At 44.2% G+C, this 21,698-nt stretch overlaps 1 protein-coding gene across 1 annotated transcript in view; it reads right to left on the reverse strand.

The window, feature by feature from the left end:
* Positions 1 to 634: 634 nt before the first annotated feature.
* Positions 635 to 21,698, reverse strand: part of prr12b (proline rich 12b) — a 30,412-nt gene continuing 9,348 nt past the window's right edge. The window contains exons 4-16 of the mRNA XM_058048281.2: positions 16,919 to 21,321; positions 15,791 to 15,997; positions 13,570 to 13,644; positions 11,149 to 11,932; positions 8,450 to 9,045; positions 8,248 to 8,364; positions 7,320 to 7,453; positions 5,268 to 6,091; positions 5,070 to 5,189; positions 3,756 to 3,853; positions 3,542 to 3,673; positions 2,410 to 2,505; positions 635 to 1,579 (exon numbers count right to left, since the gene is read on the reverse strand). Of these exons, the coding sequence (XP_057904264.2) occupies positions 1,445 to 1,579; positions 2,410 to 2,505; positions 3,542 to 3,673; positions 3,756 to 3,853; positions 5,070 to 5,189; positions 5,268 to 6,091; positions 7,320 to 7,453; positions 8,248 to 8,364; positions 8,450 to 9,045; positions 11,149 to 11,932; positions 13,570 to 13,644; positions 15,791 to 15,997; positions 16,919 to 21,321 (7,721 nt within the window). The 3' untranslated portion in view covers positions 635 to 1,444. The remainder of the gene's footprint in view (positions 1,580 to 2,409; positions 2,506 to 3,541; positions 3,674 to 3,755; positions 3,854 to 5,069; positions 5,190 to 5,267; positions 6,092 to 7,319; positions 7,454 to 8,247; positions 8,365 to 8,449; positions 9,046 to 11,148; positions 11,933 to 13,569; positions 13,645 to 15,790; positions 15,998 to 16,918; positions 21,322 to 21,698) is intronic.

A 21,698-nucleotide genomic window follows, 5' to 3' on the forward strand; every position in this document is an offset into this window, starting at 1 on the left:
AATGAAGCCAGCAGGACAATATCACCTGCTAAAAGCAGAGACCCAATCCTGCAGCCACCAAACCGGATCCCCTCAACGTTGGACATACAAATTCTGTCCAAGTGAGAAACAGAGTCCGTGACAACGGGCAGATATGACAGAGTCCACCCCTCACTGGCAATGAGTCCGACTTATTGCCGACAATTCGGCCCAGCCTCTGACACCTTTCATACAGGGACCAAACTGGTTAGTTGGTCTGGGGCCACATACTTCTGAAGTACTCCCCACAGGGTTCCTTGCCTTCTGCAAGTCCACAAAACCCATGTAGACAGGTTGGACAAACTCCATGTATCCTCAAGGACCCTGCCCAGAGTTGGTCCACAACCAAGACGAAAACCACACTGATCTTCTTGAATTCGAGATTCAACTATCCGGTCACGCCTCCTCTCCAGAGTCCCTGGATGGACCTCTCCAGGAAGGCTGGGAAGTGTGAATAGTTGGAACATACTCTCCAGTTCTTAAAAGTCTGCCAATCCGGAGGCACTGCCTCTGATATCGATGCGATAACGCAGAGTCCTTGGTCTTAAGGAACTCCGGGCGCAACTCATTCCACCTCAGCAACCTCAGCTCCAGGAGAGCCCAACTCTACCAACCTCAGATGCCATTCAATTGGAAGATTGGTTGAAAAGGTTGACATCCACACATAGTAGTTTCATAAGCATAGAGATCATTAACTATCATCACATTTGTCATTGGAACAGTTTAATTTACTTTTGTCAAATACAGTCATTTTATGTACAGAAGAGGAACTTAGTGGTGGAGAATGAAGAAGCTGTACAATATTTACACATCAAAACAACAAATATGCTCTGCAAAGAATATCCTCTGGGAGGTCAAATCATTGGAAATATCAGTCAACAACATACAGGTAAAAAGGACGCACATTTAACACACACATTTATCATTTCATGTTGCGCTTCCTTTCAGAAAGTCGTGCTTTAATTTTCTTAATTCTTTGTTTTTACAGGAGAAACATCCCCTCTGTGACAGCGTTTGAAAGAACAGACATAAATAGCACAGGTTCATTGAATTACATCAGCCCTGAAGCTCAAGCGCAGGTATAAACAATAAAAGGACTATTTCATAGTCGATCTTTTCACTAGTTTCACCTGTGGAGGTCTGAGAGGAGCAAACACTCCATTTTATGTATACACCTTTAAAAATATTTACAGCTATCAATCCTTTTTTTTAGGATGTTCATTTTTTAAAAATGCCTTGTATAAATGATACAAACCATAGTTATCCATACATTACAAGATGTGTTTGTATGTGTCTACATACCATGGAAGCCTTCATGACATTTACGACCTTAGCTCCATCATCATCATAGCACAAATATGTCAAAGGTTAAACCTTTTTACCCCCCAAAAAATCACGATTGTACTGTTTGGAATGATGCCCTGGTTCAGGCTTTGGCACTGAGGCTGAGCAGCTCCATGAAGGAACTAAAGAGGCTCTCCAGCCAGCTCTGGTTGGCCATGCACTGCTGCACCACCTCCTCCTGGCCGGGGTCGTCTGCTGCCTGCTCGATGCTGTCTGTCTGCACACCACACACAGATATTTCATTCATTCATTCATTCATTCATTCATTCATTTTCTACCGTTTATCCTCACTAGGGTCGTGGGGGTGCTGGAGCCTATCCCAGCTGTCTTCAGGCGAGAGGCGGGGTACACCCTGGACTGGTCGCCAGCCAATCACAGGGCACATATAGACAAACAACCATTCACACTCACATTCATACCTATGGACAATTTGGAGTCGCCAATTAACCTAGCATGTTTTTGGAATGTGGGAGGAAACCCACGCATACACGGGGAGAACATGCAAACTCCACACAGAGATGGCCGAGGGTGGAATCGAACTCTGGTCTCCTAGCTGTGTGGCCTACGCGCTAACCAGTCCCAAATTTTGGGACTTTATTATGCTTCCCAAGTGGCAGTGCACCAAAGAAAAGGAAGGCCATCACCATGGAAGTCAAATGAATATTTAAAAAAAGCTCAGACAGGAGACATGCTCGCAGATATTGACCGAATGTCGCGAGCATCATTAAGGATAAAGATTATATAATGCTAGAGGGGTCATGGATTCCGTGCACTGTTACAAGGAGATCTGGGAGAAGAGGGGATTATCCTTCACATCCTTGGAAAGTTCTATGTCTAGTTTACATAAAGGTGTACTTAATTTTGTTCCCAGTGGATTAGACATTAATGGCTGGGTCCATTTACACTATTATCCAAGCTGTACACTAACTACTACTTTGTAGTGTCATTCTTAAGTAAGTGTCATTTCTTCAGTGTTGTCCCATGAAAAGATATCATCAAATATTTGCAGAAATGTGACATACTGGAGTAACAAAGCTGCATTCTTACCTCCTTTTTGCAGCGCAGGAAGGTGTGATACTTGTAGTGGTGGAGGGAATGATACAAACTGTACATACGGCACGTTTCAATGGAGATCTTTAGATCCTGAAAATGTCATGGAACAGAGAAAGATGGACCATTTTTCAGCAATTGTGAAAAATATGAATATGCAGTCCTTTCGACCTCTAGAGGTCATTAGGGGCACATTCTGAAATCAAGCGTGAAACTATTGCTGTCCCCTGTCCACCTTTTTGGAGCCACAGCATGTTGTTTACATTGGAAAAATCTTGTGGCATAACCACCTCACGTGCAGGCTGCTGGAGGAACTTGGCAATCAGCTACGTGTTGCCACACGGACGAATATTACATTGCTCTGCCGGTCTTTACACCATGGACACTCGACCAAGACATAATATTTACAGAAAATGATTAATATATGTTAATTAAAAAAACAAACAAACTGATATTGGATACTTCTTCAAGGCACACGTGATGATTTGTCACGGGTGTGTCGCGGCACAGTGGTTGTAAATCACTGCTAGAGGATCAATTGTAAAAATTGCAATGAGTCCTTTTGACCTCTTGGGGTCAGTCAAGATTCATTCTGATGATGACCAATGGTTAAAGTATTATACAGATGTAGTATGCAGCACCGGGATCATTTTTCTTCACAAAGATCACTTTTATTGGTCCTCTACAAATTGTAAAAATAGATTGAAATCATTTTTAATCATTTGCATGGTCACCAAATTAAAAGCCAAGATGTCACTGTTTTGTTTGATAGCTTTGGAACTGTAATCTATTTGTGGTGGTGGGTTGCGGGTGAAAAATGTGCATAATTAACCATGATACATAAAAATAACACGCCATGGACGCCTGAACACTCTTATTATACTTTGTTCACATCACATAAATTAAAACAGACCGCAGGAAGCACAAAATCCAAAGAAATATAGCTGAATAGGTGCAGATTCTGGAAGAACTATAAAGCTTTGTGTGTTGGTTATTGTGTGTAGCTGCGCTATAGGAGTCCGCAACTCAATTCGTTGTTGGTGTGTTAAGGCTGGCAATGTCTCTGTCGGGACACGAGCATAGGTTAAAGTACTGCGACTCATGTGACCTTTGCAGTGCCAGTACTTACTTGTTGCTTAGGAATGCTCCTCTTGCCGTGGTTTAAAGTTTTGCGGTTGTAACCTTCACCGCCGAGGTGAACTTTAACAGTTCCAGACTCCAGCGGGTCTGCCGCCATTTTGGGGAACACATGAAGAGCCTCCTAGCGTGAGATGGGGGGGGGGGGGGGTGTAAGTTCAGTTCAACATAATTTCTTGCCGTTCATTTTGAAATGAAATATTTACCTGGTGCTGAGCACTCATGTTGATTCTCCTCAACAATCTCTTCTTTTGCTCACTCAGCATGCTGTCTATCTTCCTCATGGGGGGCAGGTATAACTCATCTAATGGAATCAAAGTACAACTACGTTCATTCATATTCTTTTTCATTACCTTTTCCTGAACAATGAAAGGATGCAAAGGCCATGTTGATATTTTGTAAAGCCACACGTGCAGATATGCTAAGAAGTTATATATATTTCAAGAAAAAACAGTTGTTGCTTGTTATAATATGACTTTTTTTTTAAATGCTTATTTTGTATTTAATATTCCAATCCTATGCTACTACAATGACATTATTATGCCTCATAATATTACTAGTTTATTCCTGTAAAATTGCGACTTTTTTCATTAGAATACCACTTTTTTATCTTAATATTTTGACTCTTTAAATTACAGCAGTTTTTTTTAATTTCTGCTGTATTTCAACTTTCTTCTTGAAAATGTTCTTCCTTCTGTTGTGACTTTTTGTCACATTTCATAATTGTTATATTATTAATAAATGTTATCATAATATTTTGTAGGGCTGTCCAATAATTATTGATAATACTGATATTATGCTGATATAATATTGGTATAAGATTTTTTCCCGATAATAGAAACCAAAAAACTGCCAATGTGTTCATTCGGCTGATATCGGTATCGAAAATTGAGAGTTGGACAATATCGGCATATCGGTTTTCGCCATTAATGTCAATATTGGACATCTTTAATATTTTGTAACACGAACTAGTTTTCCAAAAAATACAACTTTAATATTTAAACTTTGTGCTACTAAAATGACATTACTTTTCCACATAATATTACAACATTATTGTCATAAAATTATGGCTTGTTTCTCTTAATATTTTGACTTTATTCTTGTAAAATTACAGCAGATTTTTAAATTTTTTGGAATTAAATTATATTTTTTGAATGAAAAAGTAGGTGATTGCCTGGCGACCAGTCCAGGGTGTACCCCACCTCTTGCCCGAAATCAGCTAGGATAGGCTCCAGCATACCCGCGACCCTAGTGAGGATAAGTGGCATATAAAATGGATGGATGGATGGATGGACATTCCAAATCCAAATCCCATATATTCCATAATTCCCCAAAACAAAACAAAGTTAATTCCCTCACAATTTTGGACCCTCACTACACACACTATTGTGGTTCCTAGAGTGGTCCTGGGGGGCGGGGGATTCATTGACTTTAAGAACGGTCACTCCACAATGTTGTGAACAGGAGCACCTGAGATATAAAAACTTTCTGTTGTTGCATCTTTCCATGAGACTTCTCACCGTCCGTGTCCTCCAGGGCTTGAATCATGTCAGGGTCGAGTGCTGTGCTGACCAACATCTCCACGTAGCTCCTGAACATCTCCCTCATCGCCCGGCTGTTCACTCCAACACACAGAGGTCCTGGAAAAAAATCAGGATTCCCACTGAGCTCATAAACTGTGGGATGAATGTTGGGGATGAATCCGATGAGATGCTGACCTTCATCTTCACTGGGGAAAGAGGAGTCCGAGTCTGAGGAGGAAGATGGCACCTCCTTCATCCACTTCTTCCTCTTCTTTGGAGGAGGTTCTGTCTTGTCCTGAGGCGTCTTGCTTCTGGACTGGCGGGCCATCTTCTTTTCATCCTCCTTCACACACTGCAGTGGACCTCCTTTGGCCTCCAGGACTTCCCTTGGTCCATTTTCTCTCCTCACCTCCTTTTGGTTGTCCTTATGCTTCTCCCTCTCTGTAACTCCTGTTTCTGACCGTCTCTCTTTCTCTTGATCTCCATCCCTCTGTTCTCCGTCTCTTTGCTGTCTCTCTTTCCACTCCCTAACCCGTTTCTCCTTTTCCCTCTTCTCCCTCTCCTGCTTCTCCTTTTCCTGTCCTTCCTTTGTCTTGCATTCACTCTCCTGTCCATCCCTTAGTTCTCCATCTTTTTGTTCTTTTCCCATCCCCCTATCCATCTCCTCCCTTAGCTCCTTCTCCCGTTTTTCGCTGTCCCGTTTCAGGAGCACTGATTTGTCCCAGTCTTTGCGTTCCCGCTCTTTCTGCTCCCGATCCCGCCTCTCCTTTTGCTCTTTCTCCACGTTTTCTTTGACTCGTCTATCCCTCTCCCTCTGCTCCCTCTCCTGTTTCTCTTTCTTCTCCCTCTCCACCTTGTCCTTCTGCTCTCTCTCAGCTTTCTCCCTTTGCAACCTCCCTGCCTGCTCCTTTTCTTGTTCTTTCTGCTCCTTTTGTCTTTCCCTGTCCCTCTCATCTCTGTCCACTCGCGGTGGGGTTTGGTTGTGAGTGGCAGGTACTTGTTTTGGCAGTGACTGTCGCCTGTCAGTTAAAAAAAGATAAAAGAGATTGAACAAGCAGTCATTGACGTAAGACTAGTTTTACGACTAGACCAGTAAAAGGTCCTAAATACTGATGTTGGCAGAGTACAAGTACAAATGATCCCTCACTATGTTGCTCAAAAATATATTTATTTATAAATCCTGCTGTTTTGTGGTTGAATACAGTCCATCATTAGTGAAAAAATTGAAGCAATTTTTGGTTTCAATTAAGCACAAAAATGACTAAATGAACTCAAACACAGTACAAATACAAGGCATTTGGAAGATGCACTCAAAGACACTATGTAGTATTCTACACTCGTCACTAGGTGTCAGTAATGTTGCTGCAATGTTCGGTGTGACACACAAACAACAGATTTGATCATTGGCTTTTACTCCAGGTTTGAATTAACTCAAATCTTTGTTTGACGTTATGCACGCCATTCAGCTCCCCTAGGGATCACATTTATAGTAACACACAATCACGTCTTAAATTTACATTTATTTATTTATTTATTTACACTTATTATGTCTACTATATTGGATAATACAAGTGTAAAGGTAACTATAGGGGTGTTATAAAAAAAAGGTGGTAAGCAGGTTTTCTATGCTCTAACTAGTCAACCACTGATGACATCATAGAGGGGTGACAGAGCTGATTTCTGGTTCATATTTCCATGTATTAGCATGCTGATAGGCTGCTAATAGGGAACACAGCTGGACTCAAGCAGCCAGATTGTACGCTAACCGTAAAATTTAGCCGTAAATCTTCAACGTGAACAGAAAAACATACGCTAAACGAGGTTTCACTGTATCTTCTTTCTGTTTGGCTTCTGTTGTGATGTAAATCATTTGCAAATGGTGACGGACAGTATGAGAGTTCAGTCAGGAAGCAGTTCGTGGGCCATGTGTATGTTATCTGACCCCTTAGCAAAGGTAACCAACTGCACTGCTGCTGGCACATTTACGTACATGTGACTTTCACAACCTATGAATGTTAGAAAGGCATTTTGTTGCAGCGTTACGGACGTGCAGCTGCAGAAAGGGGGATGAGCAACAATGATGCACTAGTTTTTAATCATAAGAAGAACACGGTGGACCAAGACGTGATGAGTTGGTCGACTTAAAAGTCAAACATCCATCAATCTATCAGTGATGCCAAAGCAAATGCAGTTGATAAATTGCTTGAGGATTGTGCCTATCTTCTATGATCTCACCACGTGGCTTACCTCAGAGTCAGACCGGTTCTGTGCCATGGTTTTCTGGAACACACTCTGACATAGTCTTTCTTGTTGACATTCTCCAGGAACTTGACGTACAAACGCTGATATCTCATTTTGGCATCACCAAAATAACCCAGATACTGAAGGGAAGAGATAGTAAACACACAGCACATAACATACAGTAAATATCCGACTGGAATTACAGCAACTCCTTCTTTACGTACATAACTTCATCCCTATTTTGAGTCATTGCATCCACCTTGAAATGATGTCGATTTTGTTAAGCATACTCATCTAAAATGATATCGGACCACTTTTTTCACACCGATGCTGTCACTCAATCTCCACTTATTTGTCCTTGTCATCATCCGACCAGCCCTGATTCAGAATGACAGCAGATCAAGGTTCTTTCAATATGGACGCCACGAGTCACTTTGTATTTGATAGGAGTGGAGGCGTGGCTCGAGGCGGAGTTGCGTATGCACACTTCTAATTAAGGCGGAATCTATGAACTACAAACTGCGTGATTGTGTACGTATACCACTTAAGCACATAACTGAGTAGTTTGGGGTTTATGGCGTACGCAGTCAGAATTTCATGTACAGACACCTGATACCTGCCAATCCTTTGGGTCGAGTCTCTCCTTTACATCTACCGCAGCATGCATCAACATTTCTTGGTGTGTATCGTCATCTGTTCATCCAGTGTTTTAGCCCATGAACCAGTTTAAGTCGACATCCTCACATCAGCATAAATTGGTGGTTGACATAATCCAAACTATCACCTGTGACTTTTCGGCAGAGACAGGGCAGTTCATCTTCTGTTGCCCCACCCCCCACCCCTCTTCATTTGTTTTTATTGATTTGGTTGTCGACTTAAATGGGTTCAACTATCTTGATTTCCCGCCTGGCATGGGGTCGAACATAAAACTCACATTACTGGTAGCACAGAACTGCCTTTGACCATCTTTGATCTCAGGGCTGAATTTCTGCAGCAAGGCTTTCTGCACCCTCCAGATTGGTGGGGGTTCCCGCCCGGTCTGCAAGGCCATCTGAAGCAAAACAAACAGTGTGTGCTATTTATGGTGGGTTATTTATTCTCCATGCATTCTTCCCATGAGCTATACAGCAACTCACCTTGAGTGTCCCGATGTCCTCTGTTCGAACGACAAACTCATCTCGCTCACGGAAGATTCCCTCGCCTCCGCTTTCGCTGTCCTCTTCCTCACTCTCGCCAGCGATGGCGGCATCAGCCTGTTTCTTAGCCAGGTGCAAGGCGGTAAGCCGCTGCGATGCTGGGGCCTCTTCTGGGGTTGGAGGGGAGGAAGAGGATGATGGGGAAGCTGATGACGGGGAGGAGGCGGAAGCATGTCCAGCTTCAGGTTCCTGGTCCTGGTCCTGGTCAGAGCATGATGGAGGAGGCGTGGTGGATGGAGGGGGTATGGAGTGGGTCAGGGGAAGGTTGGAGAGAGGTGATGAGGGGATGGCAGGAGGAGAGGTGGAGGGGGGTGGCGAGGTGCCCGCAGTTGGAGCTTGTTGGTAGGAGACGTGATGTTTTTCAGAGGGAGGGTAAGGGGGATCCACATCGTCATCCTCCGGGATGGGATGCGGGGAGGGCACAGAAGGACACACGGGAGGGTGGGGAGAGGGTGAAGAGTAGGTGGGTGGTGAAGGAGAAATGGATGGTGATGCGGAAAGAGGCGCGGGAGCCAGCGCAGGGCTTGATGGAGTACCTGGAACGCAGGAGGGGAGGGAGTCATCTTCACCTTCTGCTCATGAATGTTACATGGGAGTCACTCCCTTGCTTTGGTGCAATACAATACAATACAATACAACACAATACAATACAACACAATACACAATACAATACAACACAATACACAATACAATGCACCTACAACCAACAAGTCCTTGCAAAGATAAAAACAGTACAGAATGTGTGGGTTTCTAGTAACAAAGAGAGACAGTATTACCCTCACTAGGGTCATGGATATGCTGGAGCCTATCCCAGCTGTCTTTGGGCGAGAGGCAGGAAGAAAAAAATCCAAACCTGCATAGCCCTGTGTGAAAAAGTGATTCCCCCCTAAACCTAATAACAAGTTGGGCCACCCTTAGCAGCAACAACTGCAATCAAGCGTTTGTGATAACTTGCAATGAGTCTCTTCCAGCGCTGTGAAGGAATTTTGTCCCACTCAACTTTGCAGAATTGTTGTCATTCAGCCACATTAGAGGGTTTTCCAGCATTATTTTTCATAGTGCTTTTCAAGGCACCCAAATCACTTCACAATGAAGTGAACCCATTATTCACTCGTGGTGGTAAACTATATCTGTAGCCACAACTGCCCTGGGGTAGTCTGACGGAAACGTGCCAGCCAATTTACACTTACGGCCTCTCTGACCACCAAACATTCACCAGTGTAATGGCTTGTGTGTACTGGAGGTAAGGTGGGGGGAATGTCATGCCCACTTCCATGCCCAGTGACTGCATGGAGGGAGCGAGAATCGAACAGCCAACATTCCCATTTCTGGACAACCTGCTCTACGTACCTCCCGATCCCCTGTCACTAATGACAAGAAGTATGTTTGGAGGAGCGATGTTTTCAAACACAAAATCACTGTGGTAGCATTCACTGGTATGATAGGGTCTCAAACTCAAAAGGGTGCCACTGGAGGTACTGTCTCGGTGAGGGTGGGTAGCATCAAGTATTCAGTCACATTTGTGATGCCAGCTCTCAAATTCTATTGTGGCACTTGTTTAGTCAAACGTTGAGTTGACAAAGTAGTACTACTTACCACACAGTATGTGTGTTTACTTACCTGTTACATGCTGTGTTGTCACTTTTGCGTAAGCACCGTGATTGTAGCCAGTGTTCTGTCTGATTGACTTCAGTGTTCTATTGGTTACCCAACTAAAAAGCCATTGAGTCATATTTCAAATAAATACAAATATGTTAACTGAAGGGCTGCACAGCAGGCGAGTGGTTAGCACGCAGGCCTCACAGCTAGGAGTTCAATTCCACCTGTGGAAGTTGCATCTGCGTGGAGTTTGCATGTTCTCCCCGTGCATGCGTGGGTTTTCTCCGGGTACTCCGGTTTCCTCCCACATTCCAAAAACATGCTAGGTTAATTGGTGACTCCAAATTGTCCGTAGGTATGAATGTGAGTGTGAATGGTTGTTTGTCAATATGTGCCCTGTGATTGGCTGGCGACCAGTCCAGGGTGTACCCCGCCTCTCACCCAAAGACCCCTCGACCTTTGTGTGTATAAGCAATAGAAAATGAATGAATGAATGTTAATTGAAGCTATAGAAATTCCCTCTGCAACCATCCAAGTAAACCTTTCAATGATGAATAATTATTTCCACATCTAGTACTGAAGACAGTTCCGCCACTTTTCTTTTCATATTGGTCATAAAACTTAACAGCAGGTGGCAGCAAGGATCCTGCACTGAAAATGCAGTAACCATGGCAACGGCTGGATGAAATCATGAAGGAGGAGAACTACTTCCAAATTATTCAACTTCACCTGAAATCAACAGATAGACAGCTGGAACTTGGACACATTTGTGTAACAGCCAAACACTGGGAGGGAGGGAGCGCTCGGGTTTAAAAAAAAACATATAAATACGTCTTTAGTAGTGAATGTGTTATAATATATTTCCATTTTCATGCATGTCTGTTTTCATCGTCTCCAACCCTCCAAACAGGCAGGAAGAGAGTTCACTCTGTGCATTGGTTTCAGCAGCTTGGTGTGTTTGTACCATAGAAGCTTAAACGGGTTTGATTGTATTCACTCACATGATGAAAGTATGCAAACTTGCTCAGAGTGGTATTTACCTTCAGTGTTCAAAGCCTCCAACCTCTGCCTTTCAGATATTTCGTCCTCTTCCTTCATCTCCTGTTCCTCTAGAGCTCCCTGCTCTGTCCTTGTTTCCTCATCATCCACAGTCTCTCCTCCTACGTCTTCCTCCTCATTCTGTTCTGCCGGTGGCTCACTTACGCCGTCTTCTTCCGCTTCTGCTTTGGACCGTGAGGAGACAAAGTTCTTCTCATCAGGAGTGTGATTGTACGCAAGCGTTCCCTCTTCCCCGTTCGGTGTTGTGGTGGAGCATGCGAGGGGAGGCAAGGGGCTGAGTGGTGGTTCCTGTGGGGTTGGTGGAGAGAGGGTGGATGGTACTTTGGCCATAGCGGAGGCCATGGCAGCAGCCAGGGAGTGAGGAGTGTCATAGAGGGCAGAGATGGCGGACGAGATGCTCTTTTGCAAGTCTTGATTTTTGCTGACCGAGTCTTCCTCATCAGAGGAGAAGGACGGCAGCACCTCGAGGTTCCCTTTCAACTCCTCATCTAGAGGCTTACAAGGACTCGGACAACTACCAAGCGCGAGGTCTGCCCCCTCGCTTCCTCTCTCCTCGCTGAAGGTCCCCTGTGGTGGAGTCTGCGGCAATGGTGGAGTGGGGGTGATGGGTCTGATTCCACCTTTTTGAGAGGAACACGGGTTCACGGCTTCTTGTTGACAGCCATCATCGCCCAATTCTAGGCCTGACTGTTTCTTGCCTGTCTTCAGGAAGTCCAAAAAACAGGACATGAAGCCAGGTTTGAAGTCAAAAGTTTTCTCATCAACCTGAAAACAGAACACAACTTTAATCCCTTGAAATAGATTATTGAAAAAAAAATATTTTTATGTACTATAAGGTCTAAGACTACAATTAGAACAGGGGTGTTTGTAATTCATTCATTTTCTATGCCACCTGTCATTTCAGTCCTTCAAGTGTAATTACTGTATTTATACAGTATATACTGTATTTAATTTTAAAATGCACATTTTGAAGTGGCCTTTTACTGTGGCCAGCCTAAGGCCCACCTATGCAATAATCATGCTGTCTAATAAGAATGATTAGCAGAAAAGAAGAAAGAAATGTTGGTTAACACACTTTTAGACAGATTGTTAACAATATTTGGAAAAATCAATTCAAATATCAATGGTGTCGTTACCAAGGGTGGTAGTACCAGTACCGGATTGATACTAAAGTGAAATGATACCAGCCCGGATTCAAAATCAGAAAAAGACTGGTTTTCGGATTAGGAGGGCGAAACCTCCAATGAAAAAAAAAAATCAGTTCTAGAACGTGACGATATTCTAGAGAGCAAAAAATTCATGTTATTACACCTTGAAAGCAAGAGATGAGATAACTGCAGCACAAACAAGGCATGATTTTCAGCTATTATATATTAAATATGTCGACTCGCAGACTGACACTACTTCAGAATGCTCACGGGGAACCCCGCAGGAAGTAATAAACATTAAGGAGGAAAAAGGAGCACTCAGGGTCTACAAGAAGATACCAAGGTATTACAAGGAGATAATGCTACCTTGTGTGCTGCTCTTAATGAGGTTAAAAACCCTATGGAAGAAAATAAGAGCATTATGCAATGATACCACGGTTCTACAGAATGATATACGTATAGGCGCCGTTGGAAGATAATGCTTCCTTTCGTACCTTCTCCTATCCTATCTCCACCATCACTACTGTATGGCAGAAACAACATCACACCCATCATCATCATATCATTGTTAAGTTCACCTACAGGGAATTTCAACTGCACTGGTGAAACAGGGAAAGAAGCTGAAAGGCACAAACGAGCATCTGACAAAACGCAACGCCGACAAAGCACGAGACTTGAGTTAGCAGAACACTTGCAGCACCAACGACAAAATTTACATCAAGCTAAATGGAGGAGCAATAGAAGCCAGAGTGCTTGTTGTCAAAGATATCAACGATCTGGATACATATTAAAGATCATATTGCCATGACAACAAGGAAAATGGAGAATACAACCCACAAAGAAAGAACCATTAATGACGTAAAATATGAACATCAATGTCATTTTCACTTTTCCTCTCACATTCGCAGTACCGCTTAAGAGACGGCAGGTGGCAGCAAGGATCCTGCAGTGAAAAACACAGTAACCATGGCAACGGCTGCCCTAGTAACAGTGATCTCTTTCCTCTTTTGTCAGTCAGAGAACTGGCTGTCAGTCAGCTAAAACCTGCTTTTTTCCCTCCTTCCAAACCTATAATAATCAAAAGAATAACGGCTGGAGAATTGAAATAGCTAGATTCCTTTTTTTCATGACAGCTCATGTAGCGGCTCTTTCGCAAAGTGGAGGCAGTCAGATGAAATACAGAGAACGGATGATGTTGAATTAGATTTACTCCTAAAGCTTCTGCTTTGTTGATTTTTGTGTGATGCAACTTACAGAGCTGGAGAGTTTCTGCATCGTGGCCCAGCCTTCAGGGTTCAACTGGTCTTCCATTTCTTTCTTCCATGTTATCTGCATTGAAACAAACAATCACAATCATATTCATTATGTTGGGCTGGGTGAGTACATTCCCCGTGTTAAATACTGTATACTTCATCTAATTAAATTCACAATACTATGCTATACGGTCCTAAAATTTCAGGCCTACAGACTTGAAGTTCCCCCAGCAGCATGGATGGCAAATCAGCAGCATAACCATGGTAACCGAGTCACCATGATAAGAAAATCATGTTCACAGAACTGTATAGCAGTTGGACTTGCTTTGCAAACAGAAGGCGGTCTTCCACAGCCAGAATATATCGTACATCTCAGATTTAATATCCATACCGTGTTCACAGCACGCGATGCCTCCATTTTACCTCCAGAAGTCAATTTCTGTAGAAATGACGTGTGACTGCTGAAAAAGTGGGAATGCTGGAATGGTTTGAATGGGTTGAGAAACATGGGGGAATGACATTCATTTCTATGGGAATTTTTGGGCAGGAAAATGTGGGATTCCTGGAAAACTGGCAGAGTTTTTTTTTAGTTTGATTCCTTTGAATGTGAGATTGTAAGAATTGGAAAAAAAAAGAATTGAAAAGAAGGAGAATGTGGAAAATAGATAGCTTCAGTGTTTTGATTGAGCTGAAGTGTTTTGAATGTGAAGTTATGAAAAATGTGAGAATTCTTTGCCTTGTGTTTGTAGATATGCCGTATGTCCTGAATGACCTGAACATCTCATGTCAGAGTATTTTCATTCGATTTACAAATGTGAACAGAATAGCATGTCCAACTGCATTAAGAGCATAGAAAACCTGTTGTTAGAGCCCTGTTAGAGATGAAATATAGGCGCCTTTACACTCCTATTATTATTTCTTTACGTCACATTGCACAACAGTTATGCGCAGTCTAAAGGATCACTGCAGGGACACAAGAGACAGTCACTGCTTTAAGCATAGCATGATACCAAGCAAAACAGTTAGCCTCCAATTTATTTATTCTAAATGGAGTGGGGAAGAAGGACAAAGTAAGAAGCCTCCACATTGAATGGGAGGAGCCTCCACATTGAATGGGAGGAGAACTATGTCATATCGGACAAGCCAAGGCTGACTACATGCAATGTTAAAGAGCGCGAGAGTGGTAGTGTTTTAAATCATCAAAATACGGCAAGATACTGCAAGTATTACATGTTATCATCAGTGTACAGCATGTATATCAAACCATGTAACATTGTCAGAGGTTTTTTTAGAGGGCTTGATAGTCTAAATAGGTGTATCCCAATGACGTGCATTGTTAGCTAGCTCATATTAACTTGTTTCCTCATGTTATAATGCAGAGAAAATGGAAATAAATATTTGTTCATGTTTCACATAAGGATTGTGAATGATGAGCCAAATTCCAAAAAAGTGCAGTTCTCCTTTAAGATAATGTAATTAATCATCCATGGTACATTTTAGACGCCTCATGACTGAAATGCTGCATACGATTTGTCTTTCATTACTTTTGACTAATAATAGGTCATAGTCAACTACAAAACAGCAATCATTTATGAATTAATTAATTTTTGAAAATGTTTTATTTCTGAAGATCAATTAAAATTCTGTAGAGAAAATGTGAAATTGCAGGAGAAATGGGAAATTGGAAACTTCCAGACAAAAATAGGAATTTTTGTATATGGAGTATGGAGTATGTCCGACAAAGGGACAGAATAAGAATAATAACCTGAGAAAACCATTATAAACTATAAATTAAGTGTGAATTCTGAAGAGCTAAAGGTCAGCTGAAATGCTCTTCGGAAAATGTGACATTACAGGAAAAGTAGGAATTTGAGGGTGAGCTGGAAAATTTGAAATTTCATTCATCTCCAGGCCCATTTACTGTATTTGTCATTTAGCCGCTCCCCTGAAAAAGCTGCTGCACTCTCCCTCAAGCTGTTGTGTATAATTTGACAGGGAAGATGAGAAAATGCTCAGCTTTGGTCACACATCGCACAGTGCCAATCCATTCAAATCTGCATAGGAAAATCTGCACTGAAATCAGATTCTCTTGGGGTTATTCACATTTTAACTAGGTACTGCATTGACTACAAATGGGTGTGTTTGTCAAGACATCGCAGTTAGGAGAAACTAAAGCAGTTTAGCCATTAAAATGGGATTGAAAAATATCTAATTATCTTTACCTCTCCAGGATTCTCATGCTGCATCTTGTCCGATGTCTGGTTTAGCTCATTTGTACTCATGTCCATGTTAGTACTGGGTCCAGGACTGGGGCCCAGAGATGGTGCTGAACCGACTGATGCATCAGACAGAACGTGATCAGTGCTGGACAGTGAATCCGTTCGCAACAAGGATTGTGACGGTGGCATGGCAGAACCAGGAAGTGTCATCTAAAGGATAAGTTGATTTGGATCATTTACAGGACTTTCAACATCAAAACAGCTGAAAAATGTACTTCCTTTAAAAGAATTATCCAACATCCCAGAAACATTCACAACAATTATGAATTTTTAAGCATAAAAATATGTATAAAGCATAAAATATGTATCTGACTTAGCCAGAGCTGAGTGCTAGTAGCAGGTTAGCAGTGGAGAGCGTGGCCAACAGCATCTCCTGTGTGAATATTCACTGCATGTGTGTTCTTTTATTGTTAATACATTGACTGAAGTGCATCGTTGTATTCATCACTGGTCTCTAGGTGCTGGTAACATTACATTGATGCGACAGTAGCCACCAGGTAGTATGTTGTCAATGCTAACGTGTGAGTCTACGTATGTCTACGATGGCTTGTTTTCTATTATTATGTCTACTATATTGGGTAGTGTAAGTTTAAAGCACCTATAGGGGTGTTACTTCATGTCTACAGGCCTCTAATAATGGTGAAAACTGTATTTACAAAGTCATAGACAGGTTAAATAGAAGTATCGGTACACATAAAATATACTAAAACCAGTAAAAATCATTATCATTAGTTTAGACTGTACAATATTCTGTATATCAGGGGTTTTCAAATGAGTGGAATAACATAGGGAGGCATTGAAAATGGTGGTGTGCGTAGAATACGACAAAAAAAATGCAGTTAGGCCTTAAGCCCACCAGATGACAACAAAGTTATAGTTGTACAGTAAATATCTCTGTAGCGAGAAACATGTGGATGAGACCAAACTGACAATAAAATTAAATAAAGCTTGTTCAAAATGGCCTTGAATGGCCTTGAAATACTAGGAAATCTTGAAGGGAGGCCAACAATGTGAGACTTACTGTAACTCTTACTGTATAATAGTGTATGCATCCCATGGATTTGACGTTACCTTGATGGGGCTGCCTGGATCATGTTGCAGCTGTTGGGCTGGTTGATGCAGATGTTGGTAATTGGGTTGCTGATGCTGCAGTTGGTGGTGAGAGGAGGGCACGTGATGGTGCAAGAGATGCTCTTGTTGCTGTTGTGGTATATGGTGGTGGTCCAGCAGTTGTCTGTGATGTTCATGTGGCTGCTGCTGGATTAGCTGGGGTTGGTTGAAGTGTTGTTGTGGATGCTGCTGATAAAGGTTGGGTGCTTTGTTCATAGCTTGATGCATTTCCGCGAGGCCTTCCTCCCTCTTACCACGACCCCTACCCCTCCCACGGCCCCTTCTACTTTCTCCAGCTCCTGATCCCATCAGTCCCCGGCAGTATGTGGGTTCTGGAAGAGGACGTATACGTGGTCTACCTCGGGGGCGAGGAGGGCCTTCACGTTTTGGTTTTGTTGGCTTCCTCCCTCTTTTCTTTGGACCATCCTGATGGAGAAGTGGTTGAGAATGTCCAAGGGAAGAGTAGCTGGATGGGTGGCAGAAGTCCATGTCACCCATCAGTGGACTGAGCCCACTGACTCCTGATGACCCACCAGCCTTCCTGCAGCTGGAAACCAAGTCAGGGAGCAGGTCAGGAAGGCGTCGACTGTTTAGACGAATATCTGCTGGAACGTCAGCTTTATCCTCATCATCTTCAAATTCATATTCTTGCACATAGTTTTTCTTGGTCAGAGGCTGCGGTTCCCGCCGCTGTTTGAGCAAATAAAATGAGCTGGTCTTCAGCAGTTTCTTGGGTCGGGAGGAACAAAAGATACCTGAGGTCATACCGGTATTATTTCCTCCACCGACTCCCACAGATCCTGTCATCTTGTTGACTGAGTCCCCCCCTTGAACGGCCGAATTCAATCCCATAGCAGAGGTCTGGGACTGTATGAGACCAAGCTGGTCAGTGTTCACGGTTGATGGCAGCGGATGGGTTTTCATAGAGTCAAGATCTAAATGCAGATTTCCATTTCCTGTTCCCGAAAGGTTGTGACAATACTGCCCATAGCCTTGATCGCCATGATGACCAACCATACCGTACCGTTCCCCAGCACCTCCTGTTTTAAGGATATCCATGCCCTCTTGACCCCGACCTTGGGAAATGCTGTCTTGGGAAGGCTGCCCAGCCACAGAAACCCCTGCACAACTCGACTTGTAATTTGCTGAGCAAAACATGTCCTCCATTCCTGGAAAGAAAGACCGATCTTCATCATTTAACAGAGAGTCTGAAAAGCACATTGATGTTAAAGATGTAAAATGTTCCTGTTGCTGGCTTTGATTCTGTCTCGGTTCACCTCCTGGGCTCAGAGTGTCAAACTGCCGTGGCTTGAGTCTGTGGGTGTGGGGCAGATGGTTCTCTGTCTCCCTTGGTTGGGACTGTTGTTGGGGAGTTCCCATGTTTCCCGTTATTCGATGAGACTGTGGGTGAGTTAACTGGGAGTGGGGAAGTTGATGTTGGCTGTGTGCTTGCTGTTGATGATGGGCATGAGTCTGGGGTGGGTTGAGGTGGTGCATGTGTGACGTGCTGGGTAAGCCCAAATCTGGTTCCGAGAGAAAGCTGTGAAGCTCTGGGGCTGTTGGTTGTCGATGGTGATGGGATGACAGACTGAGCAGCGGCCTATGTCTCTCCCCAACAATAGCATCTCCTCCTGTAATAGCACCAGTCCTTATGCTGGTTCTATCTAGAGCTCCTCCACTATCACCGCTCCGTGGCTGTGACAGAGACTGGTCCAACATACCGAGTGGGGACAGGGAGTTCTGCCTGAGCTGGCTTTGATCTCTTGGCACGGTGAGGCTATACCGTGTATCCAAACTCTGATTCTGTAGCTGGAGTTGCAGCTGGGAGGACTGGGAATCGACCCCTGTGGGTACTGCCCCTCTAGCGGATTCCATGATGCCATGTTGACTCAAGGGATGCTGTTGTGGGGCTCGCTGGGGGTCCATTTTAGTCTGTGAGGCATGGGACATGGCAGACTGCAGCATGTGAGTTTGCTGAGGGCAGTTTGGTGGTGAATTCATCATGGGGTGAGAAACCTGGTTTTGTCTAGCCTGCTGCGCGTCAGGTGTATTGCACATGTAGGAACTATCTGGTCTATCTGAAGGCTCCATGTGATGAGGATGGTTTTGCTGAGAACGATGAGAGGACTGTGTGTGCTGAGAAAGATGAGCCTGCTGACGTGGTTGAGAGTGGGGTGACATACGTGGGATAGAGTGGGAATGCGGGTGCTGTGTGTAGGGATCCCCTCTCCCATAATGGCCCACAGAACCTAGAGAGTCATGTTCTGATTGTTGACACGGCATATTATGGGATAGAGAAACAGAGTCTGTGACTCTTTCCACACCTTCAGAAGTAGACTTTGATATTTTCAACTCTGAATTGGTGTGCTGTTGCTTTGACTGTGATATTTCCAACTGACTATCCAACCTGCTGGTTCCATCAGTAATTGATGCTCCAGGGCCTGAAATGCTAGTCGTGCTGTTTGTACGAATTACACTGTGAAGGTGAAAACGTTCCTCTGAGATCTTATTGATGTCATAGGTCACTCCCTTGGTATCCGTATCCCCAGTCAGTGTGAGTTGTTGTGGTATTTGCGGAGGTGGAGGTGGGTGATTCCGGGCAGAATGAGAAGTTGAACTCTGTGTGTGTAATAATTGTTGGATGAGGAAGTCATCTTCTTCTTCCTCTTCTTGGGAGCGCTCAACCCCAAGCATGTTGGTCTGTGTTTTTGGTTTCGGTGGAGTTGAGTGGTACGACTGCTGGTTCTGGGCTTGTTGCGGTTCAGTAAAACCTTGGGAAGATGGCATAAAAGTAGGGGAAAGAATGGGGGGCAGGTATTTGCTGGCCCCTGAGCCTCCAGGGGATTGTGCAGGTCGAGCAGAAGCAGGAGAGTGCAACCCAGGGTGGGTGACAGCAGAATTGTTAGAAGGTGAGGGACTGGACTCATTCAAGTGGTACGAACTGCTGCCTCCACTGGCAACACTGGCAACCCCATTTCCTGAACCTGCAGATCCAAGTCCAGTATCAAATGTGGCAACTCCTGAAGCCCCGCTTCCTGTTGATCCTGCATTGCTCCCATACCCCAAAGAAGGACTGTCTGTTCTTCTCAGAGAGGTTGAGCTGAAGTTTGAGTCCCCAAAGACGATCTCTGCTGAAAATGAGCGTCCATCTGAGCTTAAATCAGTGAAAGCTTTGCCTCCGTTTCTCCCTGCTCCCGAGCTCATGTCATGTGTGTTCGGTGAACTAAAGGCTCCATAAGACTGACTCATGTGAGTTGTCGTTGGCTGGTTGGGAGAGTAGGACTGGCCTTGTTGCTGTTGGGGATTCTGGCCTTGTAGGCCTGTGCTGGATACGGCCGTGGGTGGAGAACTATATGTGGAGAGGCATGTTTTGGATGTTGCCTGGGTGGATGACACCACTGCTAAAGGAGGCGGTGCTGGTGGAGGTGGGGGCTGCTGACGAGAAGGAGCACACAAAGAGTCACTGCTAATCTTGGGGTTTGATGAGGATGAAGAGTTGGTGGATGAGGCCAGTGGTGGAGGAGTGTGTGGGGCTCGGGAAGAGGATGATGCGGAGTTTGATGAAGAGTAGCCACTAGTGGAGCTCTTGGTTTCCTTACTACCAGATGAGGTGGAGGCCAAGCTGGAGGAAGAAGAAGTGTATGATGTTTGAATATTAGCTTGATATGTTTGCGACTCTGACTGCGGTGAGGGTTTGGGGTCTGAGGGTGGACTCTGTTCCCCCAAGGGACTACAAGACACACCAGCATGCCGGTGTTGACTTGGTATTTGCTGATAGCCCACGGACCCACCACATCTAAGATACTGCTGTATTGGCGGCGCTGTGGACTGGGCTGGGGATGAACGTTGATAATTCTTGATCACACTGTCCTGCCGGGGACCTGCCCTGTCATGGGGAGGCAATGGCTGAGGGGGAGTTGTGGGTATCAGGGCTGGCTTGGAGGAGAACATAGAGGCATTATAGAGCTGAGAGGACTGATTGTGGAGTTGGGAGGACAGCAGGTTAAACTGGGGAGGGGGCAGGTGGCAACTGGAGGAGGTGGGTGGGGCATGGTTTTGAGGAGGTGCTGGTAGCTCCTGGGAGCTCCGGTATGCGGCACTCTGGGAAGACAGCAGGCGATCAAATCCCAAGCTGGACTGGGAGGGTGGTTTAATGTGCAGCAGGGGGTCATGGGGGGACAACAAACCATTGGACGATGGACTATAGGTGGATGTGTCCTGGAGGGATAGTGAAGGAGTGAAAGAGCGTCCAGAGAAGGAGCCGGGATGCTGGTATGCAGAAAGGGCTGAGGAGGAAGGGAAGGAGCTGGAACCTGGAATAGCCCCTGAAATAAAGAGCTCCGTTGGGGCCGGTGTATGCATCGCTACAGGACACAGATCAAGATTAAATGGATAGTGTTGCCTCCACTTAGAACACAAGCGTATGCATTGCAACAGCATCAATCACAGTTCAGATTCAACAAATGAATGTACATTTGAAAACCACAGTGGAACCCGTTTATGTTGACAAGCCATCCCTGTCAGTCAGCTACTTTTGTTGACATGAACTTTCAGACTCAAGCGTCAACTTAACTAAGCAGATTTGTAGTTACGTCCAATCAATAGAAACAAATAACGAAAAGAAAGGAGCACCAGGTTTAAAAATCCTATATTACCACCTACTCTCCTGATGTCGCTGGCTAAATCCACTAGTGACTATTTTCGGTTATGTCGACAGCCACTTATGTCGACAGCCACTTAT

This window comes from Doryrhamphus excisus, linkage group LG16 (genome assembly GCF_037039965.1).
Source record: "Doryrhamphus excisus strain RoL-2023G ecotype Guam linkage group LG16, RoL_Dexc_Guam_v1.1, whole genome shotgun sequence".
In the NCBI taxonomy this organism is placed as follows: domain Eukaryota; kingdom Metazoa; phylum Chordata; class Actinopteri; order Syngnathiformes; family Syngnathidae; genus Doryrhamphus; species Doryrhamphus excisus.